Source organism: Miniopterus natalensis, chromosome 2, assembly GCF_054644295.1.
Source record: "Miniopterus natalensis isolate mMinNat1 chromosome 2, mMinNat1.hap1, whole genome shotgun sequence".
In the NCBI taxonomy this organism is placed as follows: Eukaryota; Metazoa; Chordata; class Mammalia; order Chiroptera; family Miniopteridae; genus Miniopterus; species Miniopterus natalensis.
This window is the reverse complement of record NC_142082.1, coordinates 138,499,715-138,520,901: the sequence shown is the minus strand read 5'-3', so window position 1 is coordinate 138,520,901 and position 21,187 is coordinate 138,499,715. Positions and strand designations below refer to the sequence as shown.

The window sequence follows — 21,187 nt, the reverse complement described above, 5'->3', positions numbered from 1 at the left end:
TTATTATCTCTCTTCCACCAAAGGTGCTGTGGCTGTTTATTTCATACTCCTTATGGCCATTAATGAAAGCGATTCTCCTGAACATTATTAAAGTGTTACGAGAAGCTTTTTCATCAGAGACGACCCCTCCCGTTATTACTTTTTTCTTTTCCTCTGAGACATTAATTTTGAGACATTAATGTTAATTTTGAACATCCTGGTACTGGAGGTGTCCTGGATATTAGAGAAGCATTCTTCAAGAGGAACCCTCCCCACTGATTTCCAATGATGTTTTATTTCATGGAATTGATTTCTATTTAGTTTTATGGCATACTGCTGAACACTCTTTTTATATTTTATTATAATGTTTAAACAATATTTTGCCTGCTGTTTGTCTTTGGAATTGCTCCTCCACTTATACACAATCATTGATAATTGACAATAATGCCCAATTTATTTTTTTAAATAAAATATTTCCCAATTTTATAACTAGCTTATTTACCATGTTAAATGGTAATTGAATTTTCACTTTGAATTAAGTGGTTTTTATGTGTTATATTGAGAGGAAGGAGTAATAAGAAGAAACAAATAATAAATCATCTTCACTATATACATTAATTTAGAAAATTGTATATTGAGTGTGCCAGGTTTGGTGGAGTGCTCTGAGGCACTGCTAATTGCTGAATTCTAATATAAAGAACCAAAGTGGGAGATAGAGATATGTAAACATTTTTGAGCAATCATTCCTTCAATTTCAACCTTTATAATTTTTCCTGTGTTATTGTAAGAAATATTTAATAATGTTATAGGAGCAAGTTAGTCACCAAAATAGAATGTGCTCCAAATTTACTCATCTCTGCCTTTGAATGTTTATTTATTTGATTAATTTTATTGACTATCTATGTAAAATGTTCCGGTCTTTTAATAGGCTCAGGTATAAAAAAAACCCTCATTCTTTAGGGAGCTTACAATTTAGTGTGAGAGTCAAATCCTTGGACGTACAATTAAAATCCAGAAATGTGTATGCCAAAGATAAATACAGAGATTGCAAGCTGGGGTGCTTGAGAGCAGGTGGCTAGTAATCAAGGAAAGTCTTCAGGACAATGTGAAAGATGCATGTAAAAAGGGATAGGATTCGAGTCAGGGAAACTGCTGTATCAGTTTATATTATTGATGTGTGCTTGAAGTATGTCAATGTAAATGAAAAAAGACTGAATTGAAAAATTGCAGGTAAAATACACTGAACATATTGACTGATTATTATGAGGAGAGTATACTGAAGGATTGTGTCTCACCATTTTTTAACTTGAACGGTGTGCATGGTGATTGTACAAACAGATAAAAAGAAAAAGAGCTCTCACCAAACTAGGAATAGGGAGGAATTTCCTCAACTTGACAAAGAGTATCTACAAAAAACCTAAGGTCATATTTTATTTTATTTTTTAAATATGACTTTATTGATTTCAGGGAGAGGAAGAGGAGAGAGAGAGAGAGAGAGAGAGAGAGAGAGAGAGAGAGATCAATGATGAGAGAATCATTGATCAGCTGCCTACTGTCCGCCCCCCACTGGGGATCAAGCCCAAAACCCAGAATGTGCCCTGACCAGGAACCTCGATCTCCTGGATCATAGGTTGATGCTCAATGGCTGAGCCACGCTGGTTGGGCCTAAGATCATATTTTAAAAGGCTACGATCATCTTTAATTGTGAGAAACTAGAAGCTTTCTCTCTAAGATTAAGAACAAGCGAGGATGTCCCCCCTCAACACAACTTTTAACATCCTATTGGAAATTTTAGCTAATGTAATAGACAAGAAAAAGAAATAAAAGTATTGTAGGTTAAATTATACCTTCCAAAACTTGTATGTTGAAGCCCTAACCCTCCAGCACTGTAGTTTGTGATTATATTTGGAGATAGGGCCTTCAAAGAGGTAGTTAAAATAAGGCTGTTGGTGGGTTCTAGCACAGTGACTGGTATCTTTATAAGAAGAGAAGATTATGCCCGGTCAGGCATGGCTCAGCAGTTGAGCATCGACCTAGGACCCAGGAGATCAGGATTCGATTCCCGGTCATGGCACATGCCCTGGTTGCAGGCTGGGCAGCCGATCAGTGACTCTTTCATCATTGATGTTTCTATCTCTCTCTCTCCCCCTCCTTTCCTTTCTCTGAAATCAATAAAGATATGTTTGAAAAAAAAAGAGGAGAAAATTATGACACATGGAGACACGAGGGGTACCTGTGTACTGAGGGATGCCAGTGTGAAGAGGGAAAAAGAGGGTGGCTGTCGGCAAGCCAAGGAGAGAGGCCTAAGAGGAAACCAAATATGCATCTTGGACTTCTAGTTTCCTGAACTATGAGAGAATAAATTTGTTTTTTAAGCCACCCAGTCTGTGGTATTTTGTTATGGCAGTTCTAGCAAACTAATACAAAATGGCATATAAAATGGGGATAAAGAAATGTACTGTCTTTGTTCACAGATGGCATAATTTTCTACGTAGAAAATCAGAAAGAATTGACAAAAAACTACTGAGACTAATAAGAGATTATAGGAAGGTTGCAGGATATATGGTTAATATACAAAAGTCAATTGCTTTCTATATACCAGCAATGGGCAAATGGAATTGAAAATTAAAAACACAATTACATTTAATATATGTTTTTATTGATTTTAGAGAGAGGAAGGTAGAGGGGGAGAGAGACAGAAACATCCATGATGAGAGAGTCATTGATCAGCTGCCTTCTGCATGCTCCCGACTGGGGACCAAGCTCGCAACCCTGGCATGTGCCCTGACAAACACAGTTACATTTATATCAGCACTCCTCAAATATAAAATATTCTGGTATGAATCTCACAAAGTAAGCACAAGATCTATAGAAGGAAAACCATAAAACGTTAATGGAAGAAATATAAGAAGACTTAAATATAAATGGAGAGATATTCTATGTTTATGGAGAAGAAATACCAAGATGTCAGTTCTTCCTAACTTGATCTATACATTAAATGCAACCCTAGTCAAAATTCCAGCAAGTTGTTTTGGATGATGACGAACTTTAGCTATTGAATCTAAAGTTTATATGCAGAGGCAAAAGACTCCAAATAGCCAATACAATATTGAAGGAGAACAGAATCAGAGGACTGACGCTATATAACTTCATGACTGACCATACAGCCACAGTAAGACAGTGTGGTATTGGGAAAGAATAGAAAAATAGAGCAATGGGGCAGAACAGAAGGAATAGAGATAGAGCCACATACATATAGTCAACTGATCTTTGACAAAGGAACAAAGGTAATACAATGGAGAAAAGATAGTCTTTTCAACAGAGAGTACTGGGGTAATTGGACATCTACATGCAAAAATGTGAAATAGAGATAAACCTTACACTATTCACAAAAATTAACCCAAATGGACCATAGATCTAGGTGTAAAACACAAAACTATAAAACTTCTAGAAGATAACATAAAATAAATCTAGATGACCTTGAATATGATGATGCCTTTTTAAATGCAACACCAAAGGCACGATCCAGGAAAGACATAATTAATAAGTTGGACTTCACTAACACTGAAAACTTCCACTCTGTGAAATACATTATCAAAGAATGAGAAGAAAAAGCACAGGCTGGGGAAAAATATTTTCAAAAGACATATCTGATAAAGGATATAAAAATATGGAAGTAATTCTTAATACTCAACTATAAGAAAACAAACTACCTGATTAAAAAATGGACCAAGACCTTAAGAGACACCTCACCAAAGAAGAAATACAGATGGCAAATAAACATATGAAAAGATGTTCTACATCGTATGTCATCAGGGCATGCAAATAGAACAACAATGAGATACCACTATACACTTACAAGAATAGCCCAAATCCAGAACACTGACAACATTAAATGCTGGCAAGCATGTGGAGTAACAGGAACTCTCATATGTTGCTGGTGGGAATTCAAAATAGTACAGCCACTTTGGAAGAAAATTTGGCAGTTTCTTATAAAACTAAACATACTGTTACAATAAGATTCAGCAATTATGCTGTTTGGCATTTACCCAAAGGAGTTGAAAGTTTATATCCACACAGAAACCTTCACAGAGATGTTTATAGCAGTTTTATTCACAATTATCAAAATTTGGAAGCAACCAAGATTTCCTTCAGTAAGTGAACAGATAAATGCAGTATATCCAGACAATGGAATATTATTTAGCGTGAAAAGAAGAGCTATCAAGCTGTAAGAGATGTGGAGGAAATTTAAATGACCATTATCAAATGAAAGAGTCCAATCTGAAAAAACTACCTATTGTACGATTCCAATTATATGACATTCTGGAAAAGGCAAAATTATGGAGACAAGAAAAAGAGCCATGGTTGCTAAGGGCTGTAGGGTGTAGGAAGAGTTAAATAGGCAGAACACAGAAGATTTTTAGTGCAGCGAAAATACTCTGTATGATAACATAATTATGGACACCTCATTATACATTTGTCCAGATCTATAGAATATACAATTCCAAGAGTGAACCCTGAAGGAAACTATGAATTTTGGCTGATAATAATGTATCAATCAGGTTCATCAATTGTAACAAATATACCAATCTGGTGAAGAATGTTTCTAATGGGAGAAGCTATGCATATGTCGGGTCAGGGAATATATGGGAAATCTCTGTATCTGCCTCTCTTTTGCTGTGAACCTTAAACTTTTCTAAAAAAATTAAAGTCTTAATTTAAAAAACCAAAAAGAAAATATGGGATACTAATGCACACCTGTTAGAGTGGCCTAAACCTAAAACACTGACCATATCAAATGCTGACAAGGATGTGGAGCAATAAACAGGGATCTTCATCATTGGTAGGTGAATTCCAAATGGTGTAACTATTTTGGAAGACAGTTTGCAGTTTCCTACAAAACTAAGCATACTCTTACTATGTGATTCAGCAGTTGTGCTTTTTGGTATTTCCTCAAAGGAGCTGAAAACTTAAGTCTGCACAGAAACCTGTACATAGATTTTTATAGCCACTTTATTCATAATTGCCCACACTTAGAACTAACGAAGATGTAATTTTTTAGTAGGTAGATGGATAAGTAAACCGTGGTACATCCAGACGAAGGAATAATATTCAGTGATCTATCTGCTTTGAAAAGACATAGACGAACCATAAGCACATGTTATTAAGTGGAAGAAGCCAATTTGACAAGCCAAATTATACTGTATAATTTCAACTATATGACATTCTTTCAGTTATACATAATGTATATATTTAAATTAATCTTTATTGTTGAAAGTATTACAGATGTCCCCCCTTTTCTCCCACTGATCTCCTCCACCCCTCATCTGCCCCCCCAGGCCTTCTCCACAAATATTGTCTGTGTCCATGGGTTATGCATATATGCATATAAGTTCTTTGATTAATCCCTCCACACACATGGAATACTATTTCTTTATTTTTGTTGTTTGATTTTTTTATTTTTTAAATGACTTTGTTGGACTATTTTGTTGAATTCTGTTTGCTCTGAGAAGCCTCTGATGTCACTTCTCAGAGGCACAATCTCAGGCTTATGCAGTTACAATGCTGTGTCTTCCCCTAATTATTTTGCTGAGTGATGTGCCTCTGTAGGTTTCCTACCCAGCAGATAGCCTGCACTAATTCTTCTTGTTCTATTGCTTTGAAAACATTCTGGGACATATACTGTTCTACACTCTGATCTAATTAAATTTCATTCCTTTTTCAAGGATAGTTTTTAAGGCCAGTCTTTGAAGTTTGTTCCAATCCTAAGAGGGCCCTTCTTATCTATCTCCTTCCCTGGTCTTCTCTGGGAAACTTCTAGTTGGTCTACAGTTAGGTTTTTGCTCTCATGGAGCTACCAGCCTCTTCTTGATTTCTTATCATCAAATTTTTATTATATTTAAGAGTTCACTTAAGCTTGAATTTTCCCACATTTTTGTCCAAATAAAGCCAGTTCACTTGGGGAGAGCTTTGGAGCCCCCTGCTGTTATGGCCCGCCTTGTATTCTAGGTAAAATCTATGTTCAGCTGTTCTGGAACTGGAGCAGGAGTAGTGGCCCATTTCTCTCAGTGACATCCCTTGTTTTATGAGCAGGTTTTCTGGAGGTGAGTAGCTCGTGATCTTCTAAGCTGGTGTCTCTTGGCATAGAACCTCTATCTTTTGAGAGAATTGGGGCAACTGAAATAGGGGCCCCCTTATTCTTGGTATCACACCTGGGGTAGATCTTCTACCCTACAAATGGGGGCCAGGTAGAGGAAGAACCCTCCAGACGTTTTAGCCACCCTTGCCTTGAATAGAGCTTCTGCAACAGAGCTGGAGAGGATCAGAAATGTTTGCAGCCTGCTACTGTCAAGGTGATATGGTAATCTTTAACTGAAATCTGGGAGAGGAATCCCTATATTCTTTTCTTTTTTAAAAAAAGAATTTTATTGTTGAGAGTATAAATTAACCTATATATTTTTAAAAATAATCTTTTATTTCTCAATTACAGTTAACATACAATATTATATTAGTTTCAGGTGTACATCCCAGCGATTAGACATTATAAAATGTACTAAGTGATCATCCTGATAAATCTCGTACCCATCTGACACCATACATAGTTATTAGAATATTACTGACTATGTTCCCCTGCTGCACTTTACACCTGAGGGAGGTTTCTATCATGCTGAGCTGAGAGAGGGAAGGGCGGGAATGCACCCTGGCTCAAATGCATATGTGCGAATGCCCGTATCTGCTTTGTTCACAACACATAAAATCTAAGGCCTCCTCAGTGCCCATCAATTTAAGAGTGTGCAAACAAAATGTGTATAGTGGAAAATGGAATACTTACTGCTCAGTGATAAAAAGAATGAATTACTTATATACATGCAAAATGAATAAATCTCAAGATCATTTCACTCAGCGTGTGAAAAGAACACATAGTGTGTGTGTATATATATATATGTAATTCATGTATATGTATAAACTATTCTGGGAATGAAGTTAAAAGAGGATTGGAACAAAAAAGGGGCATACTTAATCTTTTGGGTGTAATAAAAATGTTCTGTTCTGTATCTTGATGTGGTGATGTATCTGTTAAAACTCACAGAATTTTATGCTTTGAATAAATACAGTTTATTTCACAGGAGTGATTTCTCACAGCAGGGATATTCTCATGGCTTAACATCAATTCTTTGAAAGATTAGTAATATGTCTATAACCCTAACTAATTTAACAAAAGAAAAACAGCAACATTAACTCACAAGTACCAAGAATGAAGATTGATATCACTATAGATCCTCCTGATATTAAAAAAGAATAAAGTAAACTATTCTTTCCAAAAATTTGATTTTAAAATTGAAAACATTTTATAGAATAAATGATATATAAAAGAAAAATATACATTTTAAAATATCTACTAAATAATTTAAAATTTTATTAATAATCTTCCCACTGGCTTCACCAGTATTTACTTTCAAATGTTTAAGAAAGAAATAAGACATTTTTTACATAAACTCTTTAAGGAATAGTCATAAAGGAAATACTTCCTGACTATATTTATGAATCTGTCATAAGTCTTATATAGATGTTAAAATAAAAAAATATAGATAAATCTCTCCCATAAATTTAACGTCAATCTTCTAAACAGAATATTAGCAAATAAGATACTTCAATATAAACAGAACAATAAAATCTCCCTGAAGTGTATGTTTATACTACAAATTTAAAGGCAGTTTAATATTTAAAAAATAATGAAGATGTTTCCACACCTACACATGAAAGAATAACTACTGTGGTATCTGCCTTCCATGACAAAAAATAAACTCTGGAGAAAATATATGAACCATCTATTTTTAGATATTGTACAATAAGCAGTGAATGACTGTAATTCCTGAGAAAAAGGAAACAAATCATGAAAAAAAAGGTTTTAAATTGAATACATAGCAATAGAAACAAGTCAAACATAAGCACAGGTTAAAAAGGAAAAAAAACACACTGATATTTAATGATCACTGACAAAACATTACAAACTTAATTGTAAGAAGAGGAGCCAGAAAAATATTAGAAACTATAATGAACAAATTTCCCCCCCAAAGTTGATGACAATGGTAAACACACAGATGCAAGAAAATTCACAAAAATTCAAGCAGGATAAACAGAAAGAAAACCAAATGAAAGCACATCAGAATACAATTTCTGAAAATGAGTGTAAATGAATACATTGTCAAAGTAGCAAGAGGGAAAAAGACACAATATATGCAAATACAAGTTTAAAAAAAAAAGCATAGACTTTTTCAATAACAATTCAAGCTGGAAGACAATTGAACAACATGTTTAAAGTGCTTAAAAAGAGGAAGAGGAGACACCAAACCAAAATGTCATACCCAGGCAAAAATACACTTTAGAACTAAAGGCAAAAAAATAAACTTTTCTGATAAAGAAAAACTAAGAGAATGCACTATGACAGATTTACATAATAAGAAATGCCAAAGAAAGTTTTTCTAGCCAAAGGGAAATGTCATCAGAATAACCTAGAATCTCTAGGACAATTTTGAAATGCACATAACATGCTCATGAAAAACGTTGAAAAATTTTATGTAAGATTCTTTCTTTCCCAAAATGTTAGTTGAGGAATCTTGGTATATTCTAGAAGCAGTGATCATTACTGTGGGCCAAATCCAATGGCGCTTGTTCATTTACATGATGTCTATGGTTGCTGTCACATAATAATGGCAGAACTGAGGATGCATGGAGAGAGGGAATTTCTTCATCTTTCAATGTACTTCTTGGGGTGTTTCTCTTTTTTATTTTAGCACCTAATGGGTAAACCCCACCATAGCTGGCTCTCACTCTTGAAGAAAATACGAGGCTTCTAGGATCTTCAAACTCTTAGGGTTTCTTTATTTTATTTTTTGCATTAAATTTATTGGGGTGGCATTGATTAATAAAATTATACAGGTTTCAAGTGCACGATTCTATAATATGTCATCTGTATATTGCATCGTGTGCCCACCACTCTAGGATCTTTTAACACCACCTCTTCTTGTGGCTTGAAACCACAGATGGAGGTATGACTCCCATTCTTGGTACTCTGTTATTTCAAAATTCCCCTCCCCTCTCCAGGCCTTTCACTGACTCTTTAGATTATTCTCTGTATTAATTTTCTTCTAATATAAGCATGCTGTATTTATAATAGAGATAAGAAATGAGTTTCTAAAATGGGTCATAATCCATTCAAATAGAAAATCGTGAATGCCCATCTATATAAGTCATGAAAATAAAGAATCAAGTGCTTCTCATTCAAATGTGTGTGTTTTTTAAAAATTATTTTGTTCTGTAAGTAGGAAAATAGTTCTCACTTTTCCTAGAGAGCCCTTCTAACTTTCTAAAAGCCTGGTGGATTTGTTAATTGATAACTTCTTTCATTTTTCTTTTTGCATTATGATACAAACACATTACTGTTGGGAGAGAGACCTTAGTCCCTAGTTAGTATCTTGTAGAGGGAATGCCCACTGCTCTGGTTTCCCTCCCCATGAGAAAATTTCTTAAACCATCCCAGGTCCGTTTGTTAGTTTAATCAATAAAAAAGTACAGTAAACTTGAGAGAGAGAGAGAGGGAGAAGCTAAAATTTTTGCTGGTACTTCTTCAGCTTAGGAATTGAGTCATGATCTGAAGAAAGGAATGTAATCCACGTTGCAGAACAGCTTTCCGTTAAACAAAGGTTTGCTTCTTTTCATATTTTGTTCCTTCATGACTGTACTCTGTTTCACATACAGCAGAGGGTTAGCTAAGGTGAAAGGTAGCATCTATTCTTGAGAATATTTCTTATATTTAAGAAATGTGTTTATTTTCAACACTATTTTAGATAGCATTAGTTACATATCCCCCCCCCCAATTCTTCTGTTGAAACCAGAAACTTGTTTATGTAAAATATGAATTTAATGAAAACATGTCTTTTTGTAGCTTATAGGTCCTACCAGAGGTTATTTTTGACCATTCTTCTCTTTTCTAAAATTATTCAGTTAACATTGCTGTTAACCTTTAATTTTTTGAAAAAAGAAGATATTGAAGTAGACCAAATTGATTGTAACATACTTCCATAGTCCCAAGCTGTTTTAAAAGAATGTCAAAATTAGTGAAATCATAGCAATGACAACAAAACAAATTACAAAAGACATTTTATGGTTTATATCACATATAATTTTATTATACTTATATGGTTTATATATAAATTTACATATATACAGAATTATCAATTTTATAATTCTACAATTATAAGATTTTCATAAATTTGTTGTCAGTTTTTTACATTGTGTGACAGATTATTGAATAATAAACCATTATGCTGTGCAATCTTATGACTATAACTAAGTCTCTTAAATCTTTCTTGTTTCAATTTTCCCACTCATAAAATTGGACTAAAAGTTTTTCTCTACTTTTCCAATGTATGTTATTTAAGGATATTTTATAGTCATAACAGCATAAGTCTAAATAAATATAAAGGAAGCTTGTTTAAATACATATTTCTTCCCTTTTCTTGTAGCTATCTTTAGATTGTTCTGTGTGCTTTCTGCCCTTCATATGCACAGATGTCTGCATTTCTGAAAAGACAGAAATATCTCTGCTCAAGATTTTAGAATTCTCCACTTGCATTCCAATCTATAAAATGCAAAGAAAACAAGGGGAGGAAAGAAGGAAAGAAGGAAGTTAGGAAGAAAAACAATAAAAGTCTGATTTCATTGTGTTTAGGAAATATAAGAAAGAATGACTTCTGTTTTTAGCAGATGAACTGTGCCACTAAGAGTGTATATCTCTACAGGGACAAAAATAATGGAAGAAATAAGGACATGAAGTTAATGTGTAAAAGGATGATGCTTTTGACAGGATCTGAAATTATTTTCCTAACGCAAGAAAGACAGATACAATATTTGTATATTACTTTTCTATAGCAGATAAACTAGATGATTATTTAAAAAATAAAATGAGAGACCATCAATTGAACAAATTTTCACTTTAAATAGAATCTTAGGTGGATTATAGTATCTGTGAGAAATATCTTCCACTAAAGGAGGCAGCTTTCAATGGCAGTAAACTGATAATAAATCAAGAAAGAAAAAGAAAATAAACTCTTGTCTTCAGAGGTTTTCCTAGAATCTTCATTTCCCCAAAGCATGCTGAGAAGGTAAGTCTACATTATTAGCAAATACGTATACCTTAAAGGCTAACCAATTAGATTGAATTCTTCATTAGGAAGACTTTTTAAAAATAGTAATTCATACTTGTTTTTTTTTAAAAAAATTGTTTTTAAATTACAGTTTACATTCAATATTATTTTTATTAGTTTCAGGGGTACAGTATAGTGGTTAGACAGTCATGTACTTTACAAAGTGATTCCCCCCAATATTTCAAGTACTCACCTGGCACCTCCCATAGTTATTACAATGTTGTTGACTCTATTCCCTACGCTGTGCTTTACATCCTGTGCCTACTCTGTAACCACCAATTTGTACTTCATCCCTTCACCTTTGCCACCCAGCCCCCAACCCCTCTCCCCTCCGGCAACCATCAGTCTGTTCTCTGCATCTAAGAATCTCTTTCTATTTTGTAGTAATTCATTCGTTATGTTCATTGGTGTTTTGCCAAGTATTGGAAACAATATGATATTAAACAATGTTTTTTTCATGCTGGTTCCTAGTTATTTTGACTAAAACAAGTATTCTGGTCACTCACTTCTCTCATTTTTACCTTCTCTTCAGTTCCACCTATATCTCAACTATGAAGAATGAGTTTAATAGGAATTACTCAGAGGTAACTGAGTTTATTCTACTAGGGTTCAGAACCCGTCCAGAGCTACAGATCCTCTTATTCTTAGTATTCTTGCTGATCTACATGGTCGCTGTGGTGGGAAATATCAGCATGGTAATTGTCATTAAGAGTGACTGCAGACTTCAAACGCCAATGTATTTCTTCCTCAGAAACTTGTCATATTTAGATCTCTGCTACTCCACAGTCATTGCTCCCAAAACTTTAGCCAACTTCTTGTCTAATGAAAAGAAAATTTCTTACAATGGATGTGCAGCCCAGTTTTTCTTTTTTGCCCTGTTTGTCACAACTGAAGGCTTTCTTCTGGCTGTCATGGCATTCGATCGATTCTCCGCCATTTGCTCCCCTCTCCTTTACCCTGCACGCATGTCCCAGAAAGTCTGCGTTCGGTTGGTAACTGGATCCTATATCTGTGGAAGCATCAACTCCATAGTCCAAACGGGTCTCACCTTCAGTTTGCATTTCTGTGGAGAAAACAGATTGGACCACTTTTTCTGTGATGTCCCAGCCCTGATCAAGATCTCCTGTGTTGACACCTTTGTAAATGAGATTGTACTGTTTCTTTTCTCTGCCCTCATCATCATCACCACCACCACTGTCATTCTGGTTTCCTATGCGTATATCCTCTCCACTGTGCTGAGGATCCCCACCACCCATGGCAGGAGGAAGACCTTCTCTACCTGCGGCTCCCACATAGCAGTGGTGAGTTTGTTCTATGGGACGGTGTTCTTTATGTATGCCCAACCTGAAGCCATCTCCTCACCAGGGCAAAACAAGATTGTAGCTGTTTTCTACACACTTATAATACCAATGCTAAACCCTCTAATATATAGTTTGAGAAACAAAGATGTGAAAGATGCTGTGAAAAGAATATTATGCGGGAAATGATTCTTTCACTGGTATTTGTAAAATCATTACATAGCAGACAAATTTTGTTTTCTAAGGATCCAAGTTACTCTTGTCCTTGTAAAATTATTGTATCAAAGATATTTTTTATATATGGCAAGAAATATTTTTCTGTTTTACAAAATAATATTTCTAACAATGTAGGTCTATACATCATTTGCTTAGAATATATAAAATCATATATGTTCATAATTTATGATGCATTAATATTTTCATTTCAGTTTTACTTTGATTAAGAAGTAAATATTAAGAGCTCTTATTATATAATAATTAAAATAATATTGATCCGTGCAAACTGTTATTTATTTTTTCATTCTACAAAGCTACTAAACTGATGTTTGTTTGGAAAAGATAACACCCCATTGTGTAAGTGACAGAACAGAATGGTAATGGTTACATAAAACATTTTCAAATAAAAGACTTATGCTCTTCCAAAGATCCAAGTTTATATTCTAAGGATTATCATCTTTAGAGTTATAACTCCTATAAGAGGGAACCCATAATATATTATTAGAGAAACAATTTTTCACATGTAAAATGTGTGTCAATAACATTCTACTAATTTTTAAAAAAAATATATCTTTATTGATTTCAGAGAGAGGAAAGAAGAAAGAGGGAGAGAGATAGAAACATCAATGATGAGAGAGTCATTGATCGAGCCCGCAACCCAGGCATGTGCCCTGACCCGGAATCGAACCCTGATCGCCTGGATCCTAGGTCGACGCTCAACCTCTGAGCCACGCCCGGCCGGGCATATTCTACTAATTTTTATTTTTTCATTTTCTTCTTAATATAAAACAATAGATTTTGTAATAATAAAAGATGATATATAAAGGACAGATACTATATGCCACGAATCATTTTTATGACTTTTCAAATGAGGAAATTGAGGCACCGGGAAAATACTAACTCATGTATAAAGTGCTCATATATTTCCTGTTTTCTTTTTCTTTTTAATATGTTTTTATTGATTTTAGAGAGAGAGGAAAGGAGAGGGAGCGAGAGAGAGACATTGTTCTGATGCCTCCTGCACACCCCCTACTGGGAACTGAGCAGGAAACCTGGGCAGGTGCCCGACTGGAATCAACTAGTGGGCTCTCGGGGCTCGGGACCCCGCTCACCCAACTGAGCCACACAGGCCAGGGCCTCACGTATTTCTTTACTCCTCGAATCAGACCTATTGTGAAGGTAACATTATATTCATATTGAATGTGTAATTTACATTAATATGTTTTATGAATACAGAAACTGTATCCTAGAAGCATTAAGTAATGTGCTTAATATTACACTGCCAGTAACAACCAGAGCTAGTGCTGGAACACAGACTTTCTGACTCCAAATCTGTAGAGGTGAAGATTATGTGACGGTGACTCAGAGAAAGCTTTATTCACCATAGGTTTTAATATTGCAAAAGTATTTGTTAACTCAAGTGTATTAATAATTTTATTCAAATCTCCCTAATATCATTACCTTTTGTTTTTTGATATATCATAAACTGAATGTGTTAAAGTGTTGTTTGTGTTTCTTTGGTAATTTTTTGTTATAATTTTTGATTTATTGTATTATATAATATTTGCGATTTAGTTATATATTTTATTAATATAGGTGCATTTCTTTGTTATATTTTTAAGTACATTATCCTGAATTCTATTTAATACTAATGGAACTTGCCTTGTTTAAAAATTTGTACCTGGCATATCTCACTAAAACTTTGGCTTTTTTTTAACTTTTTATATAACATTTTATAGCTGTGACTTTTTATTACTTAAGCTCCTCCCCCCTCCTCCACATATACATAAAAGAGACACTTATTCTTAAATGGGAGGGATCTATTTTATTTACATTAAATTGTAATAATCTTATTTTTTTTACATTTGCCATTTTTAATATCTTTGTTCTTTTTATGTTCCCTTTTTGGTATTTTACTATTTAGTAAATAATTATCCTGCTTTTGTCTTTGAGATTCAATAAATTATTATAATTCCTCTTATAAATAACATTTAAAATTTTTTAAAATTTTTATTTATTTTTGTTCAAAATATTACAGATGTCCCTTTTTCTCCCCAATGACCCGTTCCACCCCCTCCCTTCACCCTTCCCAGTCCCTCTCCCCACCATTGTCCATGTCCTTGGGTTGTGCATATATGCATATAAGTTCTTTGGTAAATCTCTCCCCCTCTACTCGCCCGCCTCCCTCCATCCCCCTGAGATTCGTCAGTCTGATCCATGTTTCCATGTTATTGAATCATTTCTGTTCCTCAGTTTATTAAGTTCTTTAGATTCTACATATAAGTGAGATAATGTGATGTTTGTCTTTCTTTGCCTGGCTTATTTCACTTAGCATAATATTCTCCAGGTCCATCCATACTGTCCCAAAGGGTACGAGATTCTTCTTTACAGCTGCGTAGTATTCCATGTGTGTAAATGTCCCACAGCTTTTTTATCCACTCATCTACTGATGGGCACTTGGGCTCTTTCCAGATCTTAGCTATTGTAAATTGTGCTACTATGAACATAGGGGTGCATATATTCTTTCTGATTTTTTGAGCCCTGTAAAAGTATACATATCTTTCAATGATTCTTATTATATAAATAAATGATGTGGATTATAATAGAATTTTTCCAGAACAGATTATTGTATCATTTAACAGATGAGAAATATGAGTTCACTATAATTTTATAGATATTTTAAAAATATGCTCTATATACCATGTAGAAAAATAGTTGGGACATTATTTGGATTTCTGCCTGAATCTGTGCTCTCTGAACTGTTTTTTGTTGTTGCTTTTAAAATCTCAAATAAATAGTCAATGTCTCTCATTTTGGCTTTTTATTTTTAAGTTAATGCCACATTTCTTACCAATCTATTAGGAATCACTGACTTCACTGTATATTATTTACTACCTGTCCAATTTTCCCAACACCCTTTATTAGATAGATTATCTTTATCCCATGTATGCACCCCTATGTTCACTGCAGCATTATCTACAATAGCTGAGATCTGGAAGCAGCCCAAGTGCCCATCAGTAGGTGAGTGGATAAAAAGCTGTGGTACATTTACACCATGGAATACTATTCAGTCATAAAAAAGAAGGAAATCTTATCTTTTGTGACAGCATGGAGGGACCTGGAGAGTATTACGATAAGTGAAATAAGCCAGCCAGAGAAAGATAAGTACTATATGTGGAATCTAATGAACAAAATAAACTAACAAACAAAATAGAAACAGATTCATAAATACAGAGAACAGACTGAGAGCTGTCACAGGGGAAGGGGGTTGGGGGCTGGGCGAAAAAGGTGAAGGGATTAAGCAAAGAAAAAAACTTATGGTTATTACACGAGGGAAAGGAGCGGGGAGGGAGGTAGAAGAGGGTAAAAGGGGATAAATGGTGATGGAAGGAGACTTGACTTGAGATGGTGAACACACAATACAATATAGATCACGTATTATAGAATTATACACCTAAAACCTATATAATTTTATTAACCAATGTCACCCCAATAAATTAAATAAATAAAAATAAAAGTTTAAAAAATGTTTTCAACTCAGAGGCACATATAAACTGTTGGTTGGCCAGATTTGGTTAATGGACTCTATAGTTTACTTACTCTGGACTTAAATAGTTATATTTTAGAGAAATTTAAAATAATAAAATAAGATTTTATTTTACTTCATTTATTCCATTTTTAAATTTTATTTTTTTTCTGTAGTTTCAATGGTCTAACCTGTATTACATTACTTCAGTCTGAAATGCTTTCTAAAACATTTCTCAGTAGGAAATAAATTCTTTCAGTTTTTGTCTTAGACAGTCTTTCTCCTTGATATTTTCACTGGACACAGTATTCTTGATCTTTAGTTGTTGTTTTTTCTTTTAGCAGTTTAAAATGTTACTCTATTGTTTTCTTGCTTGTCTGGTGTCTGAGAAGTCTTTTTAAATTCTTATTCTTCCCATCCTTATCACTTCTATTACTTCTCTGGCTGTCTTCGTGATTTTCTCATTGTCTTTGGTTTTAAGTAGTTTGAATGTGATATTCCCATAGTGGTAATTTTTGTATTTATCCTTGTTGGTGTTCTCTGAACTCTGTGGATCTGTGGTTTGGTGTCTGCCACTAATGTTGAATTATTTTTAGTCATTACGTTTTCAAACTTTCCTGATGCCCCAATTGACTCTTTTCTCTCCTTCTATGATTCCAATTTGACATATGTTGTACTATTTGATATTGTACCACAGTTATTGGATGTTCTGCTCTCTCTTTTTATAATGTTTCATTTGGCCTTGACCGGGTAGCTCAGTTGGCTAGAGCATCTGGATACACCAAAGCTGTGGGTGAGATCCCTCATGAAGGTACATACAAGAATCAACCAATGAATACATAAAAAAAATGGAACAACAAACTAATGTTTCTCTCTCTCTCTCCCTTTTCTTTCTCTCTAAAATCAACAAATAAGAATTAAAAAAAGTTTCATTTGTTTGCATCTCATTTAGGATAATTAATATTGATTTATCTTCATGCTTATTAATTCTCAATTTTGGGGAACTGTGTAAAACATACTAATGAGAATATCAAAGGCATCATTCATCAAAGTTATTATGTTGTTGATGTCTAGCATTTCCATTTTTTATAGTTCCTATCTTTATGCTGAAATTAAATTTATTATTTCATCTGATATAATCAGTCATAATAGAGTATTATAAGTCTATTATTTCCATTACAGACATTGATGTATTAATTGTAGTTATTTGAAATTCTTTAGCAGTAAGTTCCAGTAGGTTGAAAAATAGTGAAAAAGAGTTCTCTAAGAAGTCAGTGTTACCCATACTGCTAATCTTTTATAGAACCATGGAAGAATTATCAAGAATAAAAAATTAAACAATATCTTCACTATACTTTATGGCTAAAGACAAAAGGATCATACTTAATTGATGTAATCTAGTAAGAAAAAGTGTTTTTCACAATTTCATTTTTAATTCAAAGTATTTTATTCATACTCTTTATTATTGTGAAGATCTAAACATGCTTAATAGTTTTTGACTGATGCTTTATTTGGTAATAAATGATAAATTTGGCAAATATGAGGGAACAGTTAGTGAACTTTTTTACTTGACTTTTTAAAAATATTTTTTTTATTGCTTTCAGGGAGAGGAAGGAAGAGGGAGAGAGAGAGAGAAACATCAATGATGAGAGAGAGTCATTGATCAGCTGCTTCCTGCATGCCCTCTACTGGAGATCGAACCCGCAACCTGGGCATGTGCCCTGATTAGGAATCAAACCACCACCTCAACCTCTGAGCCACACTGGCCGGGCTAGTTGTTGACTTTTTATTTACTTTCAGAGAAAGTTATCTGTATGCTATATATTTCCAATTATGATGATTCTAACTCAAATGTCTAATTTACAATAATTTGTTTGTAATTATTGCTCATATACTAAAGAAAAAACTATGTTTTATTTTGGGAATATGGACATACATATATATAAATGTGTGTATTTATATATGTTCTTGCCTGTGCCTATTATATCAAGCTTGTTAATTGAACTTCTTTACATTTTTCTGATTTCCTGTGTGCTTTATTTTTTAATATTTAGGTGAGATGTGATGATTTACTATGATGGTGGACTTGGTAATTTGTTTCTATAATATGCTTCCTATATATTGAAACTATTTTATTAGTTAAGTACAATTTGAGAATGATTTTATTTTGCCTGAATATAATTTTCATCAAACTAATAGGCCATAAAAAGGAAGAAAATTTTACCCTTTGTGACAGCATGGATGGACCTGGAGAACATTATGCTAAATGAAATAATCCAGTCAGAGAAAGACAAGTACCATATGATTTCACTCATAACTAGAATTTAATGAAAAAACTGAACTAACAGGCAAAATAGAGAGAAGCTATAGATAGCAGGCAGACAGCTCTGGTGGGGGGTGGAGTGTTGGGGTAGGTTGAGGGATTGAGAAAAAAAAAAAGAGAAAGGACTCAAGGACATGGACAACAATGTGATGATTGTTGGGGGGAGAGAGGTGGGAGGAAGTGGAGGAAGGTATAGGGGGGATAAATGGTGATGGAAAAAATTAAAAATAAATTTAAAAATATAGAATATTTATATTGTAAACATGTTTTTATAAAGTTGGTGTCTTTATATATACATTTTAACTAAATAAGAAGTTAACAAAATGTCTTATACAGCCACTAGAGGTAGGAGAATTCCAATAGCTCTTCATCCTTGCCAATATTTGTCTTATTAATATTAAACAATCTAATCTATGTAAAGTTGTATTACATAGTGATTTTAGTTTCCATACTAATAATGTCAAGTAGTACATTTACACAAATTTATTGGCCATTAGTACTCAAATAATTTTTTTACCCACTTTTAATGGTGATGTGTTGTCTTTTAATTATTAAGCTATAGGAATTCTTATATATTCAGGATAAAAGTATTTTGTAAAGAAACCTGAATTGTGGATGTTTTCTCTGAATCCATTTTTTTGCCTTTTCATATAAAAAATTATATTGTACATATTTTAAATTTTGATGAAGTCAAGTTTATCATATTTTCTTTTATGGTTAGTGCTTTCTGTGTCATTTCAAAGGAGAAGTAACTGGGATGAGACTGTAGATTTAGGTAAGTGTATATTTAACTTTAATGATACTGTAAATTGGTTTCCAAAGAAACTGAACATTTTCCATTACCACCAGCATTGTGTGCAAGTTCAAGTTGCTCCAAATCCTTATCTACACTTGGTATCCTCAGCGTTTTTCATTTTAATCATTTTAGTGGGTGTGTTTTATCTCACTGTGATTTGATAAAATTTTCCCTGATGATTTTCCCTGAAGAATCTATTGTTTGATTACTTAACATTCATATATCTTGTCTGGTAATCTTTCTGTAAAATTTTTGCCTATTGGGTGGTTTTTGTGTGTGTGTTTTTGCCTTTTAATTGTTGAGCAGTAAACATTTTTTATATGCCACAGATAACTGTCTTTTTTTTTTTAAGCTAGATAAAGTGTGTTTTATTTAAACAGAAGAGGCAATCATAAGGTTCACTTTTCTTCTGTAGCTTCTAAATTAGCTTTGAAGGCTTTTGCAAAGGAAAGTTCCCTAAATATTATCTAACTATGATAGCTTCACAAAAATCATCTCTAGAGGAGACTAATTTGAAAGACAATATCTTTTTTTTTTTTAATTTTTAAAAAATATATCTTTTTAAAAAAAATTTATCTTTATTGTTGGGAGTATTATAGGTGTCCCATTTTTCCCCCTCAATTGACCCCCTCCACTTCGCTCCCACCCCCTCCCCAGGCCTTCACCCCGTTATTGACTGTGTCCATGGGTTATGCATATATGCATAGAACGTCTTTGGTTAATTTCTTCCCACCCTCCACCCCCTTCCCTCTTTCCTCCGAAATATGATTGTTGCATGCGTCAATGTCTCTGGATCTATTTAGTTTGTCAGATTCTTTTGTTCATTAGCTTCTTCTTAAAGAAGACCCTTCAACTTTTCCTGTAGTGCTGGTCTGGCGGTGATGAACTCCTGTAGCTTTTCCTTGTCTGAGAAGCTCTTTATCTGACCTTCAGTTCTAAATGATAGCTTTGCTGGGTAGAGCAATCTTGGCTGTAGTTCCATGTTTTTCATCACTTTGAATATTTCTTGACACTCCCTTCTGGCCTGCAAAGTTTCTGTTGAGAAATCAGCTGACAGTCGTATGGGTGCTCCCTTGTAGGTAACTAATTGCTTTTCTCTTGCTGCTTTTAAAATTCTCTCTTGGCCTTAAACTTTGGCATTTTATTGATGATGTGTCTTGCTGTGGGTCTCTTTGGGTTCCTCTTGTTTGGGACCCTCTGTGCTTCCTGGACTTGTAAGTCAATTTCTTTCCTCAGGTAGGGGAAGTTTTCTGTAATTATTTTTTCAAATAGGTTTTCAATTCCTTGCTCTCTTTCTTCCCCTTCTGGTACCCCAATAATATAAGTGTTGGGCCTCTTGAAGTTGTCCCAGAGGCTCCTTATACTATTTTGATATTTCTGGATTCTTTTTTCTCTTTGCTCTTCTGGTTGGGTGTTTTTTGTTTCCTCATGTCCCAAATTGCTGATTTGATTCTCAGATCCTCTACTCTACTGTTGATTCCATGTAAATTATTCTTCATTTCAGTTCCTGTAGCCTTCATTTCAAATTGGTACTTTATTATGTTATCGATTTTCTCAGTTATTTCCCTAATAGTCTGCTTAAATTCCTTATAAACAAAATTCTGAACTCTGTATCTGTTAGATTGCTTGGATCTATTTCATTTAGTTCCTCTTCTAGAGATTTCTTTTGTTCTTTCCTTTGTGACATGTTTCTTTGCCTCCACATTTTGGCTGCTTCCAGGTGTTTGTTTCTATGTATCAGGTAGAGCTGCTATGTCTCCTGGAATTTGTAGAGTGTCTTTGTATAGTAGGTGTCCTGTAGGGTCCAGTGGCTCAGCCTCCCCAGTCACCTGAGCTGGGCCT

At 34.1% G+C, this 21,187-nt stretch overlaps 1 protein-coding gene across 1 annotated transcript; it reads left to right on the top strand.

Annotated features, from left to right (window-relative positions):
- Positions 1–11,737: 11,737 nt before the first annotated feature.
- Positions 11,738–12,673, top strand: LOC148093843 (olfactory receptor OR9H1-like). The gene has a single exon (XM_087813894.1). It carries the CDS (start codon positions 11,738–11,740, stop codon positions 12,671–12,673), a length of 936 nt encoding a protein of 311 aa, XP_087670020.1.
- Positions 12,674–21,187: the final 8,514 nt, after the last annotated feature.

Coding starts and splice junctions, on each gene's coding strand:
- LOC148093843 (XM_087813894.1), top strand. CDS start 11,738: ATGAAGAATGAGTTTAATAGGAATTACTCAGAGGTAACTGAGTTTATT.